Genomic DNA, 27,068 nt, shown 5'->3' on the forward strand with positions numbered 1-27,068 from the left:
ATAATCATTTGCCATTTGTAAACTTCACCATTCTATGTAGGCAGGCTTTGAGTGGGCCATTTGGAACAGGTACACTTTTGTCTTAGGATATGTTTGAACAAGACTGTGTAGAAACTGACACCTTAACTACACCTACCCATGCACATTTTTTCCTGCGTTCTTCAAAACCCTTACTGGAAATGACAGATTGACAGTAAAATAGACCATAAGGGTTAGAGCCAGGGTGGGATAATCAATCAATCAATTAATCCCTCGTTAAGATTCTCAACTTCATAGATCCAAACCATATAAGCAGCCACAGATGCTTTCGGCATTTAAAAAGATAGACTCTGGCTAGTTTTATTTCTTTGATAGTTATTTTCTATTATTGTGAAATTAACAACTATGCAACTATATAATGTTTCCTCCAATCCTTTGCCTTACCTTCCTTTTGAGCTACCACAGAGACACAAACAGTTTCCAGCAGCTTTTCCATCTGCTCCTGCAGAGCCTGATAGCTATCTAATGAGTGAAGGAAGCGATCTGAAGGCCAGTTGGCGATGGCTTCAAGCTGCTTCCAAACACAATGACTCCGTCCTGCCTAAGCTTCTTGGCGGGTTCCTTCACCTCATCAGTGGACTCCCCATCTGTGATAACTATAGCGATCTGAGGCACCCGTTGGCCAACTCGGCTTCCCGCCTCTTTGGTGAAGTACTGCTTCTGGAGGAAGTCGATGGCTTTTCCTGTTTCAGTGCCTCCTCCTAGGAGTTGAATTCTTTCCACGGCGGCCAGTAGAGACTTCTTGTCAAAGTGATCCTTCAGCAGGAACTCCTGTCGACGTTTATCACTGTACTGAGCCAAGCCGATGCGAACTTTGTTGGGGGCGACGTTGAGGACTTAAATGAAGCTGTGGAGAAAAGACCGGACCTCCTGAAAGTTTCCAGGGCTGATGCTGGAGGAGCCATCAACTAGGAAGACGATGTCGGCCACGGTGGCGTTTTCACAATCTGAAGAGGGGGGGGAACAAGGTCAGCATAGTACGAGCCAAAATAGGGTGTTCTGGGTAAAGTCTCAGTGTAAAATTAGAGCTAACAATGTCACAGTGAGTATTTTTAGAAGCATATTCCGAATTTGATACAGGTCATGTAAACAGCATATTCTGTTTGGATATTTAAAATAAGGACTTTTTTCCAATTAAGATATGTGTGATGTGACGGTATTATTCTGGTTTTAGATGCATTTTTCTGTTCAAGCCCGGCCCGCGTTTGACAGAGCAGTAACCGAACCCGGCCCGAGCCCGACAGGCATTATGATATTTATGTCCGAACTCGACACAGTTAAAATCAATTTTTTTTCTCATACTAATGACACATATGTTTGTTTGTGTGGAAAGCCCGCTTTGTAGGAAGGCATTCGGAAATGTCAACAGATGAGTGGATCAGCGCACACGGGGCAACAAGCACACGTTAACACAAGCGTGCATCTACATAATAAGCTTTTTTAAATTTAAAATGTTCAATGCCTTATCGCGCTGATGTTACCGAGCCTGACCCGAACCCAAACATCATTTCTAAATATCTGTCCAAACCCGGCCCGGCCCGTCGGGTACCGGCAGTTACTGCAGTTTATGACAGTTTACGGCCTCTTGTCTGTTTACGGCTTACGGTCAGCTCTGTGCATTGCTATGGTTACTGTACACAAACCCAACCAGCTACTTTTTAACATTATCAAAAGGTTTTTGGATATGAGCCGACCTTTTCTAACCCTAGTATTGTCCTTCGTGTCCTTTGTTAACTTCCTGTTGCCACTAGGGGGCGCTATGACTTTGAGTAAATATCTGTCTCTCGATGTCCTCAGGGTTGGACTCTTATGAATCTTGAAAAGTTTCGAGCCAGTTGGACAATGTACACTCAAGTTACACCCACTTCCTGTTTCATTGGCAAAATGCAAAAAATGGCCACCATGCCACAACCATGCCCTATGACGAAATTTTTTTCTTTTAATAACTTGTCATCTCTAAGGTCTTAAGATGGCACAGACCAAATTTGAAGTTGATCAGATGAAATCTCTAGGAGGAGTTCGTTAAAGTACGACGTGGAAATGGCCAAAATTGCACTAATTTCGAACTTTCAATTCAAAATGGCAGGGCTCAATTTTTTTTCATTTTATAGGGGGCGCTAGCGAGCCATTTTTGTGCGCCTATTCCCGAAACCCTTAAAATACATAAATGTTCACCAGGCTTGATGCGACCGCCAATTTTGGTGAGTTTTTGAGTATGTTAAGCCCCTCAAAAACAAGAAGAATTTACTGGCCCCTATAAACAAAACTCCAATGAAAGACATCGGGGGCCTGTTTCACAAAAGCAGAATATATAAATCCAGGATAACTGATAAAGCGAGGCTTGACCTAGTCTAATCTGTGCATCCTGGCTTGGTGCGTTTCACGAAGGCCAAGCCAGGCTGAGGAGGAGAGACTAGGTCAGGCTGAGGAGGAGAGACTAGGTCAGGCTGAGGAGGAGAGACTAGGTCAGGCTGAGGAGGAGAGACTAGGTCAGACTGAGGAGGAGAGACTAGGAGCTGAGGAGGAGAGACTAGGTCAGGCTGAGGAGGAGAGACTAGGAGCTGAGGAGGAGAGACTAGGTCAGGCTGAGGAGGAGAGACTAGGAGCTGAGGAGGAGAGACTAGGTCAGACTGAGGAGGAGAGACTAGGTCAGACTGAGGAGGAGAGACTAGGAGCTGAGGAGGAGAGACTAGGTCAGGCTGAGGAGGAGAGACTAGGTCAGGCTGAGGAGGAGAGACTAGGAGCTGAGGAGGAGAGACTAGGTCAGACTGAGGAGGAGAGACTAGGTCAGACTGAGGAGGAGAGACTAGGAGCTGAGGAGGAGAGACTAGGTCAGACTGAGGAGGAGAGACTAGGTCAGACTGAGGAGGAGAGACTAGGAGCTGAGGAGGAGAGACTAGGTCAGACTGAGGAGGAGAGACTAGGTCAGACTGAGGAGGAGAGACTAGGAGCTGAGGAGGAGAGACTAGGTCAGACTGAGGAGGAGAGACTAGGAGCTGAGGAGGAGAGACTAGGAGCTGAGGAGGAGAGACTAGGTCGAGCCAGGCTGAACTAATTCAGATAGATGCGCGTCCACGGATTTCCTCAAAAGACCGCGAGGTCGATCACAGATTTCCTGATGCCAGAATGGAGAATACGCATCATACATACTTTATACAGAGAGAGCAGCAGCTTCTTGTGGAAGTATGATGACGTGAAACACATTATTTGAATAAAAAGAAAATAACACGGCCGCTGTACTGAAACAGCAGACGATCACAGACCGACTGAATGCATAAGCAGCCTAAATATAAACATTAACTGACCTCTGCTCTGAATGGAAACCGTCATACTCCTACCATTCAATGATGAGGCTACTAATCATTTGCACAAATTAACAATTGTACGCTTTGTCTTAAAAGTAAGCAGAAGATAATGTTACTCAGGAAATTTACCATGAAGATCCATTTTCTATAACGCTAGAATATGAAGCGTAAATATCTCTTTCACTCTGTTCCTCCCTTGGCTAAATATTAATTTCCTGAGTCATATTAACTTCCACTACTCGCTTTTAATGCAAAGTGTACAGGTGTTCGTTTTTGCAAATGACAAGTGACACATTGAATGGTTTCATTTAAGAGCAGTAGTTCATAAATGTATATTTTTAGACCATCATCTAGTCTGTCCACTATTATCTGTCGCGTTTTTTTATTTTTTATAGAGGACGAGTTTCCTTCTCTACATATTATATGCCTTGCTCCCTGGTATATATGGACATAGAAAATAAAGACACTGAAGAAATTGAACTGTAAAATCTAGAAACTATAAAGATAATAAAGTGATAAATTCCATGCACACTATAAACATGAATGGAACAGAGTATATTCATCAGTTATTTCCCCTCAGCCAAAATATAAAGGTCAAAAACCATTGAGGTGTCCTCTCCCTGTTGTTACATGAATGTACAGTAGCCTACATCACTAGATAGTTACTGGTCCAGTGAACTAAGCTAAGTCTATAATTTGGGAGGATTGTACAGTTAGGATATGTTCTTAAAATTGTACAATCCTCCCAAATTATAGTCCCAGTTTACTGGACAACATAAATTGTGTGCTAAGAATGCCAAATACAATGCACATGGAAGCAGAACAAACATGATCCTTATTGTTAAAGAATAAAAAAAGAAATGATACACTAAAATAATTTAAGGTGCATTGGGGAACTATAGAAATGTACAGCATTGTATGTATTGTCCTTAGTAACATACTTCATTTAAAACTCATTTGAAATTTTATCAGCCTTTTCTAATTATCTCAACAACTGCCATAATATATTCATCAAACTTCTTACAACAATATGAACAGCAGTCTTCATACAGCAATATAACAGTAACAATGACAAATTTATAATTATAAAAAAAAATAATGGTCACAACTTTAAATAATAACAGTACTTAAATGAACAGCAATATGCACCTGTTGTATTTTAATCCAGGCTGATAACAAAAGGGTAAAACCACTGCTGAGTGAACAGAAAAGGTTCCAGGATTAAATAAATCCTGGCTGTTAGCCTGGTCAGGACCAGGCTAGCTGCACAGAATAAATCTCCATGGTGATTTATGCGCCTCTGCTTTTGTGAAACCGAATCAAGGCTAAATTCATCCAGGATAACCAGGAAATCCCGGCTTAGTCCCTTATCTTGGATTTGTGAAACAGGCCCCAGAACAAAAGTAGAGAAAAACAAAAACCCCATCAAAAATAAGCATCAGGAAAAAATGCCAAAAAATATCTCCAAAAAATAACTTTTAAGAAAAAAAAAACGTCAAAAAAGCACAAAAATACATACGTAAAAAATGACGACAAAAACATAATTTTTTTTTCCAAAAACATGTTGAAAGCATCTTGATTTGCCAAATTAAATGATTATGATACGATAATGCCAAAACAAGCCGGTAGGTTGATATATATATGGGACATTTAAAACAAGACAGGGTAATATTATTGTTATTTTATTTTCTCAGGTTTTGTGTTGATATAAAAATCCAAATTTATGTCCTCAAAATTCCCAACACATCAATGTCACGGGGACTTGTTTAGTTTATTTAACGTGTTCAAGTGCAGGATGGGTCTCGGGATCCTGAAGGACGAGGCCCCGGCCAGTTCACGTGAAATGTCATCACTTAGTACGCGTCGGCCACCAGGGACCCAAAGCTCAAGGCAAGGCTGTGTTGGGAAAACGTCAAATAAACTGACGAAGGACAACACAAGGGCTAGAAGCTGGTTGAAGGAATGAAAGAGGAAGGCTGTGTTCACACGCTGCAACAAGTCCTCCACCACTGGAACACAGAGCGTTTCAGACAGAGGGAGACTACAGGTATATTCAGACAGACTGTATGAGAAGAATTAAAAGAAATCAATTACCAATACCAAATTTATGTCATCAAAATTCCCAACACATCAATACAGAATAAGAAAAAAAGAATCCTCCAACATAATATCCTACTGTGAATATGCCTTTTCCCAGGGCCCAGTTTGAATCATCCCAAACAATTTCAGAATCAGAATCAGAAAAGCTTCATTACAAAGTACGTTTTTTACACATACAAGGAATTTGTTTTGGTGTTGTAAGTGCATGTCACACATTCTCTAAAATAAGAGGTTAAGCAGATCAAACAATAAAAATATATATATATATATATATATATATATATATATATATATATATATATATATATATATATATATATATACACACAGTACAAACATTTGGACACACCTTCTCATTCAATGTGTTTCTTTATTTTCATGACTATTTACATTGTAGATTCTCACTGAAAGCATCAAAACTATGAATGAACACATATGGAATTATGTACTTAACAAAAAAGTGTGAAATAACTGAAAACATGTCTTATATTTTAGATTCTTCAAAGTAGCCACCCTTTGCTTTTTTTATTAATAAGGGAAAAACTTCCACTAATTAACCCTGACAAAGCACACCTGTGAAGGTAAAACCATTTCAGGTGACTACCTCATGAAGCTCATTGAGAGAACACCAAGGGTTTGCAGAGTTATCAAAAAAAAGTTTTCAGTTATTTCACACTTTTTGTTAAGTACATAATTCCATATGTGTTCATTCATAGTTTTGATGCCTTCAGTGAGAATCTACAATGTAAATAGTCATGAAAATAAAGGAAATGCATTGAATGAGAAGGTGTGTCCAAACTTTTGGCCCGGCTCCCCTGAGTGTGCTCTGCATGACAGCCCTCTAGTGACTGTGCGTGCACTCTGGTCCAGGCTCAACCAGGTGAATTTAATTAGGGAAATTAGGAGCGCGCGCTTAGTCAGTGGCTCAAATAGGCGCATTAGTTCACTGTGAGGGGAAGACGGACAAAGGGGTTCGCAGAGGTACAAACTCTTTTACTGTGAGGAACTGGGACTTTTGATCATGACGGGCTAGGGGTAAGCTCATGTGGAATCTTGTTTCACAGGCTCTCATTTTCGAAACATTTTGTTTGTTGGCCCGTTTGTTTGTCTGTTTGGTATTAAATTAGGGAAATGTGTTAATGTTACATGTGTTAATGTTGCAGATGAAGTTTGAGAGTAATTGTGACTGCATGGGTTAAAGGAAATGTTAAACTGAAAACACTAAATGCTTAGATAGTTTCTAGTAAAACCAAGCTGTGTTGCCTGTAGAATGCATTTGATCTTTTGTGATAAATAGTTTGTCTAAAATGCTTTTGTGTTTCTTTTTCTTGATTTATTTAAAGGTTTTCACCTGTTTCCTGATCCTATTGTATCAACTGATAAAAGGAAAAGAATAAACAATCTCGTGTGAAATCCCAAGTCTGGTCATTTTCAAGTGTGGGCACCTCACAGCTACAAAACACTTGACACACACAGTATGTATTAAAAATTAAGATAAAAAGAGCAGTACAGCAGATTAAGTACAGTGACATACAGAGCCAGAGGTGGGGTGTATTTAAGATTGATATGGTTTTTTTGGGCACCCTAGTTGCCGCAATATTACCGGTATTTTTATTTTACGGTTTAGATTTGAATCACTTTGAAAAGTGATTTGAATCTCTAGGAGTTTAACTGTTCTACTTCTGTTGCCACTAGGGGGTGCAACAATGCAACATAATGTGTCAGTCTGCCTCTCAGCTCCAAGCCCATTGGTTCCTACTGAAGATGTCTATCTTTAAAGGAACAACATCCCAAAATAAGTCTTTTCCAAAATGAATTCATCCAGTATCAGTAAAGGTGACTCAGCTCAGTCACATTTCACTAGGGCTGTGCAATGAATAAAATTTGTTTGAGATATATTTTTTTTTTTTTTTTTTTTTACTTCAATCCATGCAACATCTTCCCAAGAGTCAACGAGGAATTGTTTAAAAAATCCTGATTTCAACATTGACTAAAGAAATTGTGATTATGATTTTGTTTCACATCGTAGCAACCCTTTAAACGTCACCCCTTTACGTTTACAGATCAAACTTGTTAAATCCACATTGTTGTTACATTTCTACTGCTAACATAAGTAAAAAAAAAAATGTTACTTACAGATCTGCTGTGATATGTGCTTCCCCCTGCACCCAAACACAGGAGTCCCACAGTCATGTAGCTGCAGGCTTTTTTTTTTTTTTTTTTTTTTTGGAGGATGAAGAGGGGTAGGACCGAGCTGCAGAGACTCCTAGGAAAAGACCATGGGTGTGGTTACAAAATGTAGGCTACGTTAAAGTGACACGTGGGATGAGAATGGGACACAAACCCCAGTCTCCTGGGTGAAAGTCCTGTGCTGTTTGACTCTCTAGCTTTAATTTAAAACTAGAGAATCTAATTATTAATCTAGTTTTTTCATTGAGAGTCTTTTAAAGCAGTGCTGTGTCGTAAATATGTAGACTCTGAATCTGGTTCTGCTTTGTGTGACATTAATCTCAATTTATTTGGCTGTGGTGGCAGACCGCACAGAGTGAGAAATGAAGGGTTAAAACCACATGCTGGGTCTGATATTAAGTGAAGGAAACATGGTCCAGATTTCCAGTGAATTTCAGGTCACATTTCCCACAAGTAGAGGACATCTTACATCATTGAGAAAACATTTCTGATGCTTCAGCCAAGTTTGTAGAGCAAAGAGGCATTGCTGTAGAGCTTTTCAAATACGCTGTATATTTTTGGCTCTTGGAGCTGCACAAGCCAAGCACTATCTGGTTCCATTATACTGGAGAGAAAACAGCAACACTGGGCAACTCACACCAAAAACTATCTAGACTGATAAATAAAACTACAGTTAAGAGCAACAATATGTATTTGTGATTTTGGTGGTGAACTGTAGTGATGTTACGTTCTGTGCCGAGGCTTCGGAGCGTGTGTCGAGAAATCCCGGAAGTTTTCTGTGAAGCGCTTATCGAGGCTTGTATCGTTTTGGACAAATGACGTCATTGATAACATCTGAAGCCTCGCTGCCCGTCCGTACCACGTGAAGGGTTTATGAAGTGGTTCGAATCTACACCGGTTATATTACAGGCTACATCCATGATCTACACGAGCACATTCACCGTCATCTGCCCAGTTAACCCACCGCCACTTTACAGTTTTAGAAAACTAATATTGCCCCTCCTGCTACTATTATATTATGATATTATAAAAAGATTGATTTACACACGTTTGATAGCCGCATTCATCTCAAGACAATCTGTTTATTATACAGTTGTTTTGATTATATTAAACCAAAAGAAAATACACACTATATTGATATAAATGGATTAGGTGGAAATTGATTTTTTCTTCTTTATTTCCTAGTCTTTCCTGGTGCAAAATACAATAACAAAAACTGTCTCTGATACAGTGTATCCGAGCACATAGATCACCTGTAGTCTATATCCACGACGTCCCACTTCCGGGATTGTTCAGGTGCAAATTCCACCGGATATCTTTAATTTCAGCCAGATAACCATGATTTGTGAGGACTATGGTTAACTGCTCCTCAGATCTCCGCAGGGTAAATCCAGACAGCTAACTAGACTATCTGTCCAATCTGAGTTCTCTGTTGCACGACTAAAACTACTTTTGAACGTACACGTGTTCCACCAAAACAAGTTCCTTCCTGAGACTATTTAGCAGAGGCACCGTGGCTCCGTCAGGAGTTTAGCCCCGCCCACGAGGATTAAATTGGTTTGAAGAAACACCAATAATCCAGAGCAGGTTGTTCTCCCATCCAGGAATACTGTGTGGACTAGCCAGACCTTCCTCTGCAGCGCTGGGTGTGTGGGTGTTGTCCGTGTCTGTGTTGTGTGTGTGTATGTGTGTTGTGTGTGTGGGTGTTGTCTGTGTTGTGTGTGTGTGTGTGTTGTCCGTGTCTGTGTTGTGTGTGTAGAAGCTCCCGTGCTGCATTGCTGATCTCCTGCGCTGCTGCTACGCTGTGCAGCTGATCTCCTCCTTGCATTGGAATGTGGTCAGTGCTGCAGCATCAGCTTTTCCCTTTGAACAGTCTGACTTCTAATTTCGGCAGTCTGGTGAGGTCGGTGACTCGAGTCTGTTCCGTGTGTTCCGTGCCGTCGTCCGTCCGTCAGCCTTCATTTTGGCCGATTTGACATGTATAATGGGCGGGGCGGGAACTTCCGGTATACTCTTAACCCAAATTAATTGACTTGACTCGCAAATCGCGTGGAAACCCATTGCCTATACCACTTTAGTTTTTACATTACATTTACATTAAACATGTCGAGTTGTATTAACATGGAACTTTACATTTAGTATTTATATTTATTAGTAGTGTGTACTCAAAATCATTAGTTAAAACTAGCTATTATGACTTGTTATTGCTACTCATCATTTAACACAATTACTGTATTTTCCTCTAATTTAATTAGCTTTTGATTTGTTTTTAATTATGTTATAAAACATTGCTCCAATTAAAATTGGATGGGAAAAAAAGAAACCCCTCTAAATGCATTTTATTTTTAAGAAAAATGGCCAAACACAGCCAATCTTGTTATGACAAACTTAACATCAGGTCAACATCAACACGTCCAACTAAAAAGGTCATTTCAAATCATTGAAACAATTACGTGTGATGGTGTCTTATGTGTTTGTGTTGTCCGTGTCTGTGTTGTAAGTGGGTGTTGTGTGTGTGGGTGTTGTGTGTGTGGGTGTTGTCCGTGTCTGTTTTGTCTGTGTGTGTTGTGTGTGTGGGTGTTGTCCTTGTGTGGGTGTTGAATGTGCCACAAATTGACAAGAAAAAAACATGGATGTCCACTGAGATTAAAGTGGTAAATCCATAAACAAAACAAAATTGACAAGAAACCCCCACTCAAATGTACAAGAAAACGCAAAAACATCTGCCTAAATGGAAGGGAGGCCAGATAATGAACCGACAGCCTATCATATCAGAACAATATCTAATCCCATCTACGTAGACTGGTGAAGAGCTGAAGCAATAATGTCTTCAAGTCACATCCTTCAGCACGCTTCCTACAGCATTTAAGTGTGTGTAGGTGTGTCAAGGTTTGTTTGTGTGTATTGTGTGTGGGTGGTGAATGTGTCTGTTGTTTGTGCGTTTGTGGGTGTCCGCTTGTTTTACAGAAAATAAAAAGGTTTACCCCACAGGTAAGAAAGTATTTTACTAGTGTGGTCAACAGCTTCTTTGTCAGGATTTGTGACTTGAACCAAGAAGCAGACTGATAGACGGTTTGAAGTTTTACACAGTTTATTAATGAATCAGACAAGGTAGCAGGATGGACTGGTGGGAAAATCCTCTCAGGCGACAGAGCAGGTTGTGGACCCAGGCAGGGAGACGAAGCCCGCAGGACTGGTGACGGCAGGTGGAGAGTGGTGTCAGCAGGCAGGTTGAGAGACGGTAGAACAGAGTGGTTCTCCTTCTAAACACAAAGAACAGCATTCAGGTTTGCAGGCACAAACAGCAGGTTGCAAAAAAGTTCTGCGACAGATCCAAACTGGACATTCACCTACTAGACTTAACTATCCGGCGCCCGAACAGAGAGCAGCCACGGCTTAATAAGATGCGCTGATGAGCCACGGAAAACAGGTGGTTGATTAGTGAGTGCCCGCAGCTGCGAGTAATCCCGTGAGCAGCCAGTCACACCCACTGCACTATGAGAGAGGAGAAAAAGATCGAGCAGAGGAGAGGGAGAGGAAAAGAGAGACAGAGAGAAGACTCCAGGGAAGCCCTTCTCGCCACTTCCCACTAGAGGAGTCGTGACATTCTTACAGTAGACTTGACATCTCTTGCGAGCTGATTTTTCAAAGTCTGTAGCTTTGGCTTTAGGTCAGTGTGGCCTAACAAGAGCAATACCTGTTGGATGAACTGAAATGTGAGCTTCATAGTCTTGGGGTAGTTAAGATTGAGTGCAAACATGAGTCCAAACAGAATGCACATTGCTTTTGGCAGATCTTGAATGTTGTCCATCACGACCTCTCCCTCAGTGTTGATTTTCAATGAGGCTGGACTGAGATGTGAGCACAGCACCTTTACGCTCAATAAGAAGTATCCCAATGTCAAGGTCATGAAAAGAATCACCATCATCAGATTCCTAAATAAAGAATAACAGAAGAGCACAATAATTACATTATATTTCTCATTTGAAAAACAACTTTAATCAATATAAGAGTGTCATGGTGAAAAATAAATAATGGTAAAAATTATAACAAAGCAAGAGCTTACTTACAAAGCCTGCTTTGAAGAAGTTTGTGGGGTTGTCCCCAAGGATGATAGGAAGCCCTCTGAGCACCTGTGTCCAGATTGCAGTTGGCTCTGTAGTCTTTTGGGAATTAAACACAGGACCACAAGTTAGATAGCTAAAATGAAAAGCAAATAATGATCTATTAGCCTGGGTAAACCCTGACGAACTTCCGGCAAATTTGAGATTTGCTCTGCAAGTCAGTCTGGTGAAGAGCCCATTCAAACCCATTTCCAATGTCCCCAAAATCGAGGCACCAATCACAACCGTTGAGGCAGGCTTTACACGACGACAATAGCGCAGTGACGGCGAGCAGCTTTTTGTTTACATTCAACATGACAGCTACCGAAGCGCAGCATCACCCGGATCGTTGGTCTGATTGGTTGAAGGACTATCCAATGGCGCCCAGAGGCCTTTGAGCGGCGTCCGTTGGTGAAGCCCCTTTGGAAATGAGCTGTGAATGAAGCTTCCCCCAGACTCACTCTCAGTTACAACTGAGAAGGGTCTGGTGTCAACCAGGCTAATGATCTATAAGAAAGCTTAAACAAACCATGTTTGGATTGAATTATACAACTAATAGAGTAGCATTGTGATATGATGTTTATACAAAACCTGAGAAAAACAATGCCAAGTACATAATGTGTATGGACTTACATTGGTCTGTTGTGAAATATGTGTCAACAACTGTCCAACATTCCCTCTCTTGGATCGAAATAACTCTTTTATATGATTTGAAATTTTAATGTTTAAATGAAAAACATCATGCCCCAAATTAAAAATACCAATGTTTTCCTTAAAGAGGACAAGAGAAATATACATCTAGACACATTATATAATAATAGAAAGATAGTTATTTGTTATGTTCTCTTTCTTAAACATACTTGATCTTCAGTGAAAAAGGCAGGCCAGCGTTTCACCATCGTGCTTATGGCGGGTTCCGACTCCACTACCTCTTTTCTTCTCAGAGCAAACGTCTAATCAATCTTCTGTTTCACAAGAGGTCCATTTGGTCGGTGATCCAATGGAGTGTGTAGATCGGTGTGGAGTCGATCGGTGACCATTGGGCGCCTTTATCCTCTCGTCTTCTAATCCCATTTTTTGTGGAGGCAGAGGAACGGTGATCAGCCTCTGCACCCTCCGGATCCCCGACGGACTCACACCCGATCCCACTTCTGACACCAGGGTTTAATTTGAGCCGGAACACTCCACAACATGGAACCTTTTTTATTAGATCCGGCACCTCCTGTGTCACTATGAAAAGGGGGGAGAGGGACGGAGGGAGAGCAGGCACTTCAACAGCGTGACGCTGCACTTCAAGTGACACAAGCGCTTGTGCTGGTTGAGATTGCTGTTACAGCCTTATTTCACTCAGGAGAAAAATGTCAAAAAGACAACAAAGTTTGCTTAACTTGTTCAAATACGTTGGCCAGTCAGATCCCAAACAAGCAAAAACCTTTTCTGCTGATCAAGAATGTGGAGACTACGGTGTTTTTTTTGTTTAATTTAGTAGTCCAATGGACAATTGCTGCTTGTGAAATCGATTGTTTTGTGTATTTTATTGTTTTACATTTCGCACCAATGCAGTGCATGTTCTGAAAAAAAAATAAACATTGCCCTGATGTACACGCAGCGTTGTTTAGGTTTTTTTAGTCAGAGAAGCTATGTAGGCAGTGTAATTTTCTTTTTGTTCCGTACCGCCAACCCCCGTTTTGAGTCCCTCATCCACCCCCCCCTGCACTCGGGGACCTCCCACTTTACAAATTAAGCACTGTCTGACACCAAATTGTTGTGGAAAATCTCTTGGTGTTTGGTGATGAAGCTGAAAATTAAGATTGTCTGACACACTGGAGTTAGCCATGTTATTTTCTTTATTATTCTTGCAAGTAGAAGGAGACAGTTTAACAAAGTGACAAGCAGTCTGAGAAAGTGTGTCAGCGAGACAAAGAAACCTCAGGGTTTTTATGGGTGAGCATGCAGAGGGAGGGACTGTATTCTTGTTGACTCAGCAATTCGGTACACTTGCTGATTCTGCTTCTTTTACTGCAGGGGTCTGAGCTGCTTCAGGGTATTGGCCCTTTGCCAGGTACTGCCAAGTACATTGGCTACACGAGAGGGAGGGGACAGTGCAGCTTCAGTATATATTATAATGGATCCCTATAACTGATATATTATAATATAATATAGATGACAGAGTAAATATCATATAGTATGAAAGTAAATACATATAAAGTCATGAAAATATAAAAAAACATGCAGTAATAGATAATATATGAAAGAAATATCACACATCAGTATGACAGATAAAAACTTTCTACTACAGAAAGCTCATCAGGAGCTCCATTTCTTCGAGAAATATCGAATCTTATGGCAATATCAATGGTGCAGTCTTTTGGGGGGTGCCGACGGTGTGGGGGGTTTTGAGGGTCATGGGGAGTCTGTGGCCGGTGGGGGTGGGGGAGGGTTTGGGTCATCACACATGACTTCGACCACACTTTGCTTGATAGAGTGCAAAACATCATAGTTCCGCACAGTGAACATCCTCTCTGGGGTGCCAGCAATCTGCAGGAGCTGCAGGTCGTGGACGTCTCCAACACCGATGGCAAATACCTTAATTTTCAGATCCCTGAGAACGTCAGCTGCGTCCTCCACGTCATCATGAGAATCACCATCTGTGATCAACACCAGATTTTTGGGGACCTGGTCACGGCTGCCTCGCGACTCCTCAAAGTAATCCTTAATGTGATCCAAGGCTCTCCCTAAGTAGGTGTCTCCACCTGTGTAATCCACTTTAAGGATTTGTGTGTTCAAATCGTCCTTATTGTAGTACGTGTTGAGGTAAAACTCATCGTTAGGCTCGTCACTGAACTGGCAAAGTCCAATATGCACCAAGTTTTCACCGACTTCAAAGCTGTCGACTAATGTTGTCGTAAAGTTCTTCATGATATTGTGTTTGTCTTGGTCGATGCTGCTAGACCGATCAAGTAGGAAGACAATATCGCCAATCTTGCAAGCTGCCAAAGCAAAAAAAAAGAGAAAGGCATTTGTCTACATTACTAATACACAAGTGTGCCTTGGAATTATAACTATATATCAAACAATACACTCAACTCCCCATTTTACAGTGGTATCTCCAAACTGATAATGCATAGTGCAAAATATCAGGCTGAATTTACACTACAACATTTGGATTTAAAAACAAATATCTTTTACATTTACGCGTCCACACTGCTGCGGCATATCCAAGCCCCTAAGATGAAGACAATTGTAAATACTGCTGCCCCCGTTTTTGGTTCTTTGTAGTCTGGACAGACACAAACGGAGACCTTTGGAAACGAGGACGCACGTCAGTCAGTCTTATCGGTTAGGTAGCTTACATACAGTTCAGTAACAGTTCCACCTTGCCATCTCTCCAAGGTATTAAATCCCTGCTCTTACTTGTTACCACATCCATGATTGTCAACGGCAGAGTAACGTCAAACAGACCCCCACTCTGTGTTGTCTGCTGCCTTCGTCAACTTGTAGTCACGTGTAACTTTTAGTAACAGTTCTACCTCATCATCGGTCCAAACTTATTTTTCGTCATTGCTGTTCTGCCTCCATAGTAAAAGCAACTACTGTCACTTAGGTGGAGTATACATGCTGCTCCCTGTTTACACCGGTATGCGCATGCCCAGTACATGTGAATGGTCATGAGATATGCCTTTTTGGCATGTTAGTATACACAGAGAATATTTCTGCTACTGGAGCTAAAACTTCATCTTTTTTGGCCTAAGACACAGCTTAAAAACCAAAACGTAGTAGTGTAGATGTAGCCTCAGAGACTGGTACTGTAGTTGTGATGTGATAGTGCGTTCTATTTGTACTTGGAAGTCAGATTTTCGAGTTCAAAGTTGGAAACATGCCCCGTGAATTTAGATTTCTGAGTTGGGAAGTCTGAGCTCCTCACAGTACAGTACGCCAAGCAAGCAGCACTCGAAATCCAACATGGCTGCTTTTACAGTAGTGAAAGCTGTAGTAATATAGAATTTAACAGCACCAGCTGTCATATTTGTGTATCATTAAATCAGTTGTACACACAGTACTGTCCAACTTTTATCTGTGGACATGTTGCTAATGTATAGTGTTTGTATGCACAAAAGACAACCCAATGTGTTATCAACTGATATTGCTAACAGTGGCTAACCTGGAAAGAGCAACCCTGCAGTGAAATCCGACTTGTATGAATGGAATCTGCTCCACTCCTGTGCGACGTCATTCCCAGCTCTGACTTTAAATGGAACCCACTATATGTGCCTCCTGTGGTCCGCAGATTATCTGGCATGCAATAATTTTCTCCATCTTTCCCTGCTCCACCCACACCTTGATCAGGTGTGTTCAGCAAAAGGGGTACCCCGAGCATCAAGTATCACCACAGATGGGCTTACCCACTTCAGTTTGTACGCCAAAGGCCCCTAACCAAGCGTCAGTTTTTGACGTGCTGGGAGTAAGAATGTGTTGATAAAGTAAAGAGCAAAAGCTGCAAGTCTGTGTACCATTACTCTTACCTGACTTTGTAGATTTGCAAAGGACAGAAGACATACTTCCGTACAGAGTTTCTAGAGCCTCAAAATTTTCCACAAAGAAAACTTTGGATTTGTCGCCACCAGTCATAGTCTCCAGCTGCTCAATGTTTGCTTCTTTTACTCCGACACTGATGACGATGATCCCGTTGTCTCGCAGTGCATCAGAGTGCTCCTTTAAGATATAAGGGTTGGTGGCAGCCCCGTCTGTGATCACCATGAGAATCTGAGGAACATTCAATGCTCTACGGCCACCATGTGCAGCGTTAAAGTACTGCAACGAGAATTGCAAGGCCTCGCCCGTGTAAGTGTCTCCTTCTGTTGGCTTTTGCTTTGGTATTGCTGCAAGAACTTTTCGTTTGGAGTCATAGTCATGCAAAGAAAAATGACGCTGGGGTTCAGTGGCGTAGGAAATGAGCCCAAAACGAGTCCTGTCCTTGCCAACTGTGGTTTGTTTAACTATTGACTCCATAAAGATCCGCATGCTTCCATACTGGGTTTCATTTATGCTTGTGGAGCTGTCCACCAGGAAAATAATGTCAGCATTATTTATTGTACAATCTGGTGGAAAGAAAAAAGAAAGAGCATAAAGTCAGTAACTTAAGAGATTGTTTAAATATTTCAGGAAATACACTTGATTGCTGTCAAAACAAAGTTAGTGTCCTCGCACAGGGGTTGCTGATCAACAATTAGCTTCAATGTTGTCTGGTAAAAAGCATAAAAACTCCTTTTTACATTTCTATTGTAACTGTTCAATCTTAATAATAAAGGTATATGTAAATCATGGAGATAATGGTGTCATACATGCATATGTTGTTGAAAATCATTTTCATGCTTATTTAAAGTGCAGACTCCTTTAAAGCAGACTTGAACACGTGAGAGATTAAGCTAAGGGCGCAATGCTTTTACAAATATGTACACTGATTACTCTAAAGTATTTTTGGGGAAACTGCTCTTACCTTTCTGACAGAGATCCAAAGACACCTGGCTCTCCAAGTCCTTCAGCGCATCAAAGTTTTTCTCAGAATACACCCTGTCTGTTGAGCCACTGATCTCACCCAGCTGGGTAGTGTTGGTGTCCACCACTCCAATGGCGTAGACTACCACTCCCTTTTTCCTCAGAGCCTCAGCGGGGCCTATGACCTCGTCTTTGGCCTCGCCGTCTGTTATCACGATCAGCCTCTGACTGACGTCAGGACGCCCTCCATTGGTTTTATCGAAATACTGCGACACCTCAGTAAGGGCCTTTCCTGTGAGCGTGCCTTGGTCCAGCTGCGTCATATTATCGATGGCTTTCAGAATTTCATCTTTGCTGTAGTAGCGGCTGAGGGGAAACTCCAGCTGGTTGTCAGAGCTGAACTGCATGAGACCGACGTGGACCTTATTCTGCTCGATGGCGGGCTTGCTGATGACGGCTTTCATGAATTCTTTCATTTTCTTGAAGTCATCCTTAGAGATGCTCTCAGAACCGTCAGCTAAGAAAAATATGTCGCCCTGTATATCTCTGCAAGCTGTGGACACAGAACACAGAAATGTTAACGTGGTGTTCCTGTTTTCCCCCTCTTCTTCCCTTAGGGCCCAGTCGTTGGGTATCATTGAGATTACAGGCAGCTGATTATTTCTTCTTAGTCAACATTGAAAACAATGAAACTAAAATTGGTACCATTGGAAGGCTTTGCTTAAAAGAACACTTCTAAAATGACCCCCGTAGCCCAAATTAGTGCACAAATAACTGAAGGACCTAGCTAAGGCGACATTCACCCAATTTCTCTAGTCAAGAATGATTATACTGCAACTGCCGCAACTCTCAGTTCTTTTAAATCAAGGCTGAAGTCTGGATGGCATAGCTTATGAAGAACCATTAGTGGACATGAATTTGCCCAGAGCAGCTTGAATTGAGGTAAGTCGTAAAAGTTTCAATGTAAGCAATTGTTGTTTAAAAACTGTTGACTAAGGTTGTAAGGCTGTTTCAAGGCTGTATTTTTAGTATTTTATAATATTATCAATGTCATTGTCATTTATTTATTTCTGGCGAAAAAAACATAAGATCTGGTTTCACTTCCCTCTCCTTTTGCTAACTATTGGCGCTTACCCACTGCTAGTACCAGCTCTACTCTGAGCGACCGCAGCGCCCCGTCCTCCTTTTTCCATTGCAGATTTAGTACCGCCTAATGCATGAGGCGAGCATGGTTGGTTGTCATAGCTACGCCGCAGGAAACTGCCGTTTGTTGTTTTTGATTCTCGGCATGTGGCTGTTTGCCAGAAGACACATTTCGTCTAAAAAGAAGCTGGAAGCAGCAAAAAAACACAGCTGACTAAACTATTAAAAATGTCGGGTTTGTTCAGGACACCCCCATCGGCCACTAGCAATGATCACGCAGTGATTAGTGACAATGCTCTCCGACCAATCAGTAGTCTACAGGTTTTCACATTACCTTTTGGTATTGCCTCAGCTCGCTTGGAACCTCGACAGAGGTGGTACTAAATAAAGTACCTGTTGGCAGGTACCAGGTACTTTTTGTCATAAGGGAAAACCAAAAAAGGCGAGTAGAGTCGAGGCGAGTCGAGCAGGTACCATGTAATGGAGAAAAGCCATATGTATTTTAAAGTCCAGTGTAGTTAACCTTTACTTACCGTCTTCATTACAGATTTCTCTGATGATGTCGTTGTTGATGGATTTCAAGGCATCAAAATTATTGACCTGGATAGTCCTCTTGGGGTCACCTGCAATATCTAGTAGCTCAGCTTCGTTTGAGTCTTTCACCCCGATGGCAAAGATGATGACACCCTGCTGCCTCAGTTCTTCTGCTGGAGCCTTGACGTCATCAGTGGATTCCCCATCTGTGATGACAATCAGGTACTCTGGGACTTTGTGACCACGAGTTTGCATCGCTCTACTAAAGTGTGGGCCCATGGATTTTAGGGCTTTTCCTGTCTCTGTCCCACCTCCTTCATGTGTAATATTCTCCACAGATTTCTTCAGATTATCAACATTTGAGGAGGCTGTCAGGTCAAATTCCAAAGTTGGATGAGCAGCATATTTCACAAGCCCCACTCGGACACGATCTGGCCCAATATTGAAGGTACCAAGAAACCTCAAGATGAAGTTCTGCATATCTTCGAAGTCTCGGTTCCCAATGCTTCCTGAGTCGTCCATCAGGAAGAAGATGTCTGCTTCATCCTTTTTTACACATGCTGGAGAGGAAAAGGAACTGCATGAGTTAGTTCTTTTAACATAGTCAAAGAGAGGAGGGCTAGAAAATAACATTCAAACATAGGAACATTTTTAGGTTGGGTCAAAATTACTTTTTGTTCCACCCATCCCATTCTCATCCATACTCTAAGTCTCTTCTTAAATTGATTTAATATGCAGGTTACAACATAAATACTAATCCAATATTTAAATGTTGATTATTTTGTGTCTATGGAACTTTTGGAAAGGTTCAAACCTTTTTTGGCCTCAGATTCCCTTGCCCTGACTTTGACGGCTTGGTCAATGATGTTTTCGCAAATGACTTTCTGCAGGCTGTGCTTCAGAGACTTCAGCTCGGTGAAACTGTTCACATTAAAAACATGCCTATCAATGGGGTGAGACGCCATGTCCCTCAGTTCTTTCATGTTGGCATCTTTGATTCCTACGGAGTATACAGTGACATCAGCCCGACGGAGACTGATTGCTGCTTCATGCACACTGTCCTGGGATTCACCGTCGGTGATCACCACTGCCACCTGCTGGACACCCTTACTTTTCCTGCTGCCCTTTTCCTTAATGAAGATATTGTCCAGAGTGAAGTTTAGGGCAGCTCCAGTGTTCGTTCCACCTCCACTGTAAGGCAGGATGTTGATGAACTGGAGGATTTCCTCCCTTTTATCGAATGTGTCGAGGTAGACCCGTGCTGTGGAGTCCTCGTTGTACGTAACGATGCCCACTTGGACTTTATTCGGTCTTACATCCAGGCTGCTCACAATCGAATGCAGGAAAGTGCGTACCAGCTGAAAGTTTTCGGTTCCAATGCTTCCCGACTCATCAACAATGAACACAATGTCTGCAATATTGGCTCCTTTGCAATCTGTGAAAAGGAGTGTAATAAGTTAACTTGAGCCATCGGCTACTTAAACATTCAAATATATATTTGAAGATTAAATTATTTATAGTTTGGTGATTTGCGATCCTAAAAGGCGGCTGGGTTAAAATAATTTAAAGGTGATTTGTTTAAAATGTACTTTACATTTAACACTCATAACAGCATTCAATGACTTTTTTTCCCCAAAATGAACTCAGATAGTCATTCTTATTTGTTCCTCACTGCCTGTAAAGCAGCTGTACAATGTCCACTTCCAGACACTAACAACAAGAATTACAACAACTGGTTAGGTGGCTGAGTGCCCAAAGGAATGACGATTCTCACCTTCAATAATGTCGTCCTTTTTCTCAGTCACGATGGAATCCTTCAAAATAAGTACTTTGGGAGAATCAAATGCGTACCCAGAACTGGCAAAACGTTGTAAGGCATCCATACTTGCACCTGCACTCATCCCAATAACAGTAACCCCTGCTGATTTGATCTTTTGAGCATCCTTAGACACAGGATCTTCTGAGTCTCTTCCACTCACAACAACCAGGAACTGTCGGGCACCTAGGTGTGCACGACCCCCCGCCTCTCTGGTAAAAAAGCGAGTGTTGGCATTCTGCAGAGCCCTACCCAGGTTACGTGGTTGGTTGGGTTGTGGGCGCAGGCGGAAACCTCTGACAGCAGACAGGAGTTGCTGTTTAGTTTGATGAGCATTGAGAAGGAATTCAACCTGGGTATCTTGACCGTACTGCGCCACACCGACACGGTAGGTGGACACTCCGGCGTTAATTTGATTGATCAATTCCACAAGGTCGTCCCTAAAAGAAACGAACGGTGCTTGAGCTATGCCGCTGTCCACCAGGAAGAAAATATCTGCAAACCTTTCTGCCAAAGCTGCAAGAAGAATAAAACATAAACATTATTACATTCTGTTACAGTTTAATACAGTCAAGTCAATATTGTCTGGCTCCTCCCAGCCACCTCTCAAAGTTATAGCTAGTTCGTCATAGTTGGAGGGGTTAAATAATTCAGCCCAACTGACCTTTCAACCCCAAAAAAGATGCATACAAACTTTTATATTTTTAGGTTTTGACAAGCAAAAGCTGTACAAACAATATGGTACCAATTTTTTCAGGCTTAACACCACTACTTTTCTCATGTGTAGCAGGTCCAACATCGTGAATACCCATTTGCCATTTGTAAACTTCACCATGTCTCGCCCCTTTCTATGATGGCAGTCTTTGAGTGGGCCATTTGGAACAGGTACTGTACACTTTTGTCTTAGGATATGTTTGACTAAGACTGTGTAGAAACTGACACCTTAACTACACCTACCCATGCACATATTTTCCTGCGTTTTTTTTAAAATCCCTTACTGGAAATGACAGTAATCAAGTTGAACTTTTTGACAAAATGGCTACCGTGGACTGCAGACTGTAAGAGTAGTAGACCATAAGGGTAAGAGCCAGGGTGGGATAATCAATCAATCAATTAATCCCTGGTTAAGATTCTCAACTTCATAGATCCAAACCATATAAGCAGCCACAGATGCTTTCGGCATTTAAACAGATAGACTCTTGCTAGTTTTTTTTCTTTGACAGTTGTTTTCTATTATTGTGAAATTAACAACTAGGCAAGTATATAATGTTTCCTCCAATCCTTTGCCTTACCTTCCTTTTGATCTACCACTGTGACACAAACAGTTTCCAGCAGCTTTTCCATCTGCTCCTGCAGAGCCTGATAGCTATCTAATGAGTGAAGGAAGCGATCTGCAGGCCAGTTGGCGATGGCCTCAAGCTGCTTCCGGTTGGCTTCTCCCACCCCGATGCCAAACACAATGACTCCGTCCTGCCTAAGCTTCTGGGCGGGTTCCTTCACCTCATCAGTTGACTCCCCATCTGTGATAACTATAGCGATCTGAGGCACCCGTTGGCCAACTCGGCTTCCCGCCTCTTTGGTGAAGTACTGCTTCTGGAGGAAGTCAATGGCTTTTCCTGTTTCAGTGCCTCCTCCTAGGAGTTGAATTCTTTCCACGGCGGCCAGTAGAGACTTCTTGTCAAAGTGATCCTTCAGCAGGAACTCCTGTCGAGGTTCATCACTGTACTGAGCCAAGCCAATGCGAACTTTGTTGGGGCCGATGTCGAGGGCTTTGATGAAGTTGCGGAGAAAAGACCGGACCTCCTGAAAGTTTCCAGGGCTGATGCTGGAGGAGCCATCAACTAGGAAGACGATGTCGGCCACGGTGGCGTTTTCACAATCTGAAGAGGGGGGAGAACAAGGTCAGCATAGCACGAGCCAAAATAGGGTGTTCTGGGTAAAGTCTCAGTGTAAAATTAGAGCTACCAATGTCACAGTGAGTATGTTTAGAAACATATTCCGAATTTGATACAGGTCATGTAAACAGCATATTCTGTTTGGATATTTAAACAGAATATTCCGATTAAGACGTGTGATGTCATGGTACTATTCTGGTTTTAGAAGCATTCTTTAGACATGTATACAGCACATTCAGAATCTGTGTCTCAATCAGGGTTTTTACTGCACTTTGCAAGAGTTCATGGCCTCTCGCCTGTTTACGGCTTATGGTCAGCTCTGTGCTTTGCTATGGTTACTGTCCATAAACGCTGGAAAAATCCTGTTCTACACGGCTGCTTGTAAACAGGAATATTCTCTTTCATTAGCCATGTAAACCGCTTAGAGTAATATTGTCTTTTTCAGAATAAGAGCAAAAACTGGAATATTATGTGCATGTAAACAAACATATTGCGATAAACTGATGGAAGATTGTTGAATGGATAGCATTGCATAGCTCCAAAATCACAGGTTGTGATGTACACAATGGAAGTTACTGTACTTAAAATTCTACATATATTTTCTTCTGTTTTCTACTCATTCATAGTCTGAAATCTCATTCACAATTTTTTAAACATGGAACCCTTCAATGTACTTTATTGTCCCAGGGTTCCTTCAAAAGTAATGAATCCCAAACATATACTGTGTTTGACGGCTCATTTACAAACAAACACAACTTCCCACCTGTGCTCTGAGCAGCGATGCCAGAGAGCAATGCTGCTACGATGAGGCTGAAGACCAAACTGGTTCTTCCCATCATGCTGGAACGGTTCGTGAGTTTCTCCCTTCCTACAACACAGATAGAACAGGAGTTAGTGCAGAACGTCATTGTCTTGGTTCTTGGAGTTATTTCGAAAGAGGATCTCAAAGAGACAGGCACTAGAACGGAGCGTTTCAGACAGAGGGAGACTACAGGTATATTCAGACAAAAATTTAAGCTGCAAGCAGTGTTGGACGGGCCCTCGCACCTCTTTGCACGTGGGGTCACTGGCGGACGCCGCTCCTTGCGACCGTGCATTTGCGCAGCACTCAGACACTGCAAATCGTCACCAATGAAAAGGGAACTCTCTGCTGAGTTCAATGATACTGCACACAATAGTGTACAAGAAATGGGTCATTAGTTATTAAAGGGGACATGGCTTAAGCTTATGGGGTTGGGGAAACCTTCACCAATTAAAAAGGAACTCTCTGCTGAGTTCAATGATACCTCACACAAGAGTCTACCTTAAACGGTTCACAAGATGTGAAAAGGGGGCGTGGCCTGAGTACATGGGCGTGGCTAGAGTATAGGGGCCGGCTCAATATCACATGTAGACCACACATTATAAGTTTTATGTAAATTGGATGATGTTTGTCATTTAAGGCTGAGTTCCTGTTGCCAGCGGGAGGGCGCTAGGACCAAAAGTCAATATTGACCTGTAGATGTCCTCAGGCCTGGACCCTTGTCAATCATCAAATTTCGTCCAGATTGGAAAATGTACAATGGAGTTACAACAGCTTTCTCGTTCAACGCTAAACGCTCAAAATGGCCGCCACGCCACGCCCACACCGTTCGACAAAAAGTCTTGATTTTAATAATTTTTCAACACTGAGGTCTTGAGATAGCAAACACCAAATTTGAAGTTGATCAGATGAAATCTCTAGGAGGAGTTTGTTAATTGTTAGGTCTACTTCATGTTGTCACTAGGGGGCACTATGACCAAATATAGTAAATATCTGCCGGTACATGTCCTCAGGGTTGAACTCTTATGAATCCTGAAAAGTTTTGAGCCAGTTGGACAATGTACACTCGAGTTACACCCACTTCCTGTTTTGTTGGCGAAACGCAAAAAATGGCCGCCCCGCCACGGCCACGCCCTATGACGAAAAGTTTTTCTTTTAACAACTTTTCATCTTTAACGTCTTAAGATGGCACAGACTGAAGTTGAAGACTTTGAAGTTGATCGAATGAAATCTCTAGGAGGAGTTTGTTAAAGTACGACATGTGGAAATGGCCAAAATCGCACTAATTTCAAACTTTCAATTCAAAATGGCGGACTTCCTGTTGGGTTTAGGGTATGGCTCTAATGAGCAGTCTTGACATGTTACATATGTGTACCAAGTTTCATTAGTCTACGTTAAACGTTTTTGAGTAGCTTAAGCCACTCAAAAAGGCGATTTATTTGCCGGGAAAAAAAGAAGAAGAATTCCTTCAGTTTCAATAGGATAAATGTTTTTGGAACATTAAAGCAAAGGGAAAGTAAAAAAAGATGAATTTTTGAAAAGTGAAAAGTGAATTTTTATTGTCCCCTATAAACAAAACTTCAAGGAAAGACGTCGAAAAAAAGTTAATAAAAACAAAAACCACGTCAAAAATAAGCGTCAAAAGTATCCCAAAAAAGTATCCCAAAAAAAAAAACTTTAAAGAAAGAAAAAACATGAAAAATATGTCAAAAATCTAGAAAAAAAAAACGTCAAAAAAATGTCAAAAAACAAGACAACTAAAAAAGGAGGGTAATGTTTTTATGTTATTTCATTTTCTCAGGTTTTGTGTTGATATTAAAACAGTTTTACATCCAAATGTATGTCCTCAAAATTCCCAACACGTCAATACAGAATCAGAAAAAAATTAAAAAAGAATCCTCCAACATAATATCCTACTGTGAATACCCTTTTTCTTTCTAAGGGCCCACTTTGAATCATCCCAAGCAATTTACGATTCATATGTTTTTTTGGGCGCCCCAGCTGCCGGAATATTACAGGTATTTATTTCATTATTTTACAGTGTAGATTTGAATCACGTTGAAAAGTGATTCAAATCTCTAGGAGGAGGTTGTTAGCTGTTAGGTCTACTTCCTGTTGCCACTAGGGGGTGCAACAACACAACAATAATATTTTATTTTATTTATTTTTTTACAGTGTAGATTTGAATCACTTTGAAAAGCTCCAACTAGTTATAAGTTATATTTCTCTTATTCTGGTGTATATTTATATTTTTTTGATTAACAATTTTTTTTCGGATTCCAACTCGGACCTCTGTGTCAAGGCATAAACCTCTCAGTATATGTGCGCCTGCTCTACCCACTGGACCAACAATTTTTAATATTTTAACATACAAAACATACAACTTGCAACATGACACAGTAACTCCAATATTCCAGACCATTCAACAAAATAGTAACACAATAGACAATAAACGAAATGTATAAATGACATCACCATAATAAGCCCATCATACATGTCTCCCTCGAGCACAGAGCTTCTTCGGAGACCTACAGAAAGTTCAGCTACTTTCCACATTTTTTAGTCTGGACATCCAATCTGGCAAACACACACAGAGACACACACACACACACACACACACACACACACACACACAGACACACAGAGACACACACACACACACACACACACACACAGACTGCCACCCTAGTCATCTCACAAGTCCACTCCTGGATTTACGGCACCCTTTCATTCTTACATCCTTTTAAAATAATCAATCTGTCTCTCATTAAAATAGTCGGGACCCAGCTTCTTATGTGCTTATCTATCCCGCTTATGATTGACCCATCTTCCAGAATAAATTATTTCAGGCTGAATAGAACCTGGGTCCCTGCAGTCCCACAAAGGATGTCATGTGTTCTGGTGTTGTTTTAGATTTTTCTTATTGTCAAAAAAAAACCTAAACCACACAACAACGCAACAAAATGTGTCAGTCTGCCTCTCAGCTCCAAGCCCATTGGTTCCTACTGAAGATGTCTATCTTTAAACAAACAACATCCCAAAAAAGTCTCTTTTCCAAATTAAATTCATCAGTATCACTAAAGGTGAGTCAGCTCAGTCACATTTCACTAGGGATGTGCAATTTTGTTTGTGATTTCAACTCCTCAAAAGCAAGTAATCAAGAAAAACTATTATTTTGCACATCACATTTTGCAAGTAAACTCTTATTCAGTCTTGTCTTCTGTATGAAGAATGAAGAAAAGAAGTTCAAATGGGAAAGTATGAAGGGAAGTTTCACAGTTCCACGTGTTTCACTGATTTGTTTAATGTTTCACTAATTTTTTAACTTCAATTCATGCAATATCTTCCCAAGAGTCAATTAGGAATTGTTTTAAATAATCCTGATTTCAATATTGACCAAAGTAATTGAGATTATGATTTTCTTTCAGCCCTTAAACGTCACCCCTTTAAGTTTACAGATCATCCATCCATCCATCCATCTTCGTCCGCTTATCCGGTGTCGGGTCGCGGGGGGAGCAGCTCCAGCAGGGGACCCCAAACTTCCCTTTCCCGAGCAACATTAACCAGCTCCGACTGGGGGATCCCGAGGCGTTCCCAGGCCAGGTTGGAGATATAATCCCTCCACCTAGTCCTGGGTCTTCCCCG

At 41.5% G+C, this 27,068-nt stretch overlaps 1 protein-coding gene and 1 long non-coding RNA gene across 4 annotated transcripts in view; both read right to left on the minus strand.

The window, feature by feature from the left end:
• Positions 1 to 27,068, minus strand: part of LOC114556924 (collagen alpha-6(VI) chain) — a 40,892-nt gene that overhangs the window by 10,482 nt on the left and 3,342 nt on the right. Inside the window, exons 2-9 of one of the 3 annotated variants that reach the window (XR_003692751.1) lie at positions 23,385 to 23,489; positions 22,019 to 22,606; positions 20,685 to 21,242; positions 19,725 to 20,345; positions 18,910 to 19,470; positions 17,235 to 17,786; positions 16,261 to 16,836; positions 13,666 to 14,727 (exon numbers count right to left, since the gene is read on the minus strand). Coding sequence is in view for 2 of the 3 variants with exons in the window: in XM_028580063.1 (XP_028435864.1) it covers positions 14,141 to 14,727; positions 16,261 to 16,836; positions 17,235 to 17,786; positions 18,910 to 19,470; positions 19,725 to 20,345; positions 20,685 to 21,242; positions 22,019 to 22,606; positions 23,385 to 23,460 (4,119 nt within the window). In the remaining variant the exon portion in view is untranslated. Of the gene's footprint in view, positions 1 to 13,566; positions 14,728 to 16,260; positions 16,837 to 17,234; positions 17,787 to 18,909; positions 19,471 to 19,724; positions 20,346 to 20,684; positions 21,243 to 22,018; positions 22,607 to 23,384; positions 23,490 to 27,068 lie in introns of those variants that run through there. The other 2 variants (XM_028580063.1, XM_028580064.1) reach the window with 2 other exon arrangements.
• Positions 10,714 to 11,924, minus strand: LOC114556926 (uncharacterized). The gene is made up of 3 exons (XR_003692752.1): positions 11,705 to 11,924; positions 10,985 to 11,569; positions 10,714 to 10,897 (listed from the first exon to the last, which is right to left on the minus strand). It is a non-coding gene; the product is annotated as an uncharacterized LOC114556926 (long non-coding RNA).

This window comes from Perca flavescens, chromosome 6 (genome assembly GCF_004354835.1).
Source record: "Perca flavescens isolate YP-PL-M2 chromosome 6, PFLA_1.0, whole genome shotgun sequence".
Classification (NCBI taxonomy): Eukaryota; Metazoa; Chordata; class Actinopteri; order Perciformes; family Percidae; genus Perca; species Perca flavescens.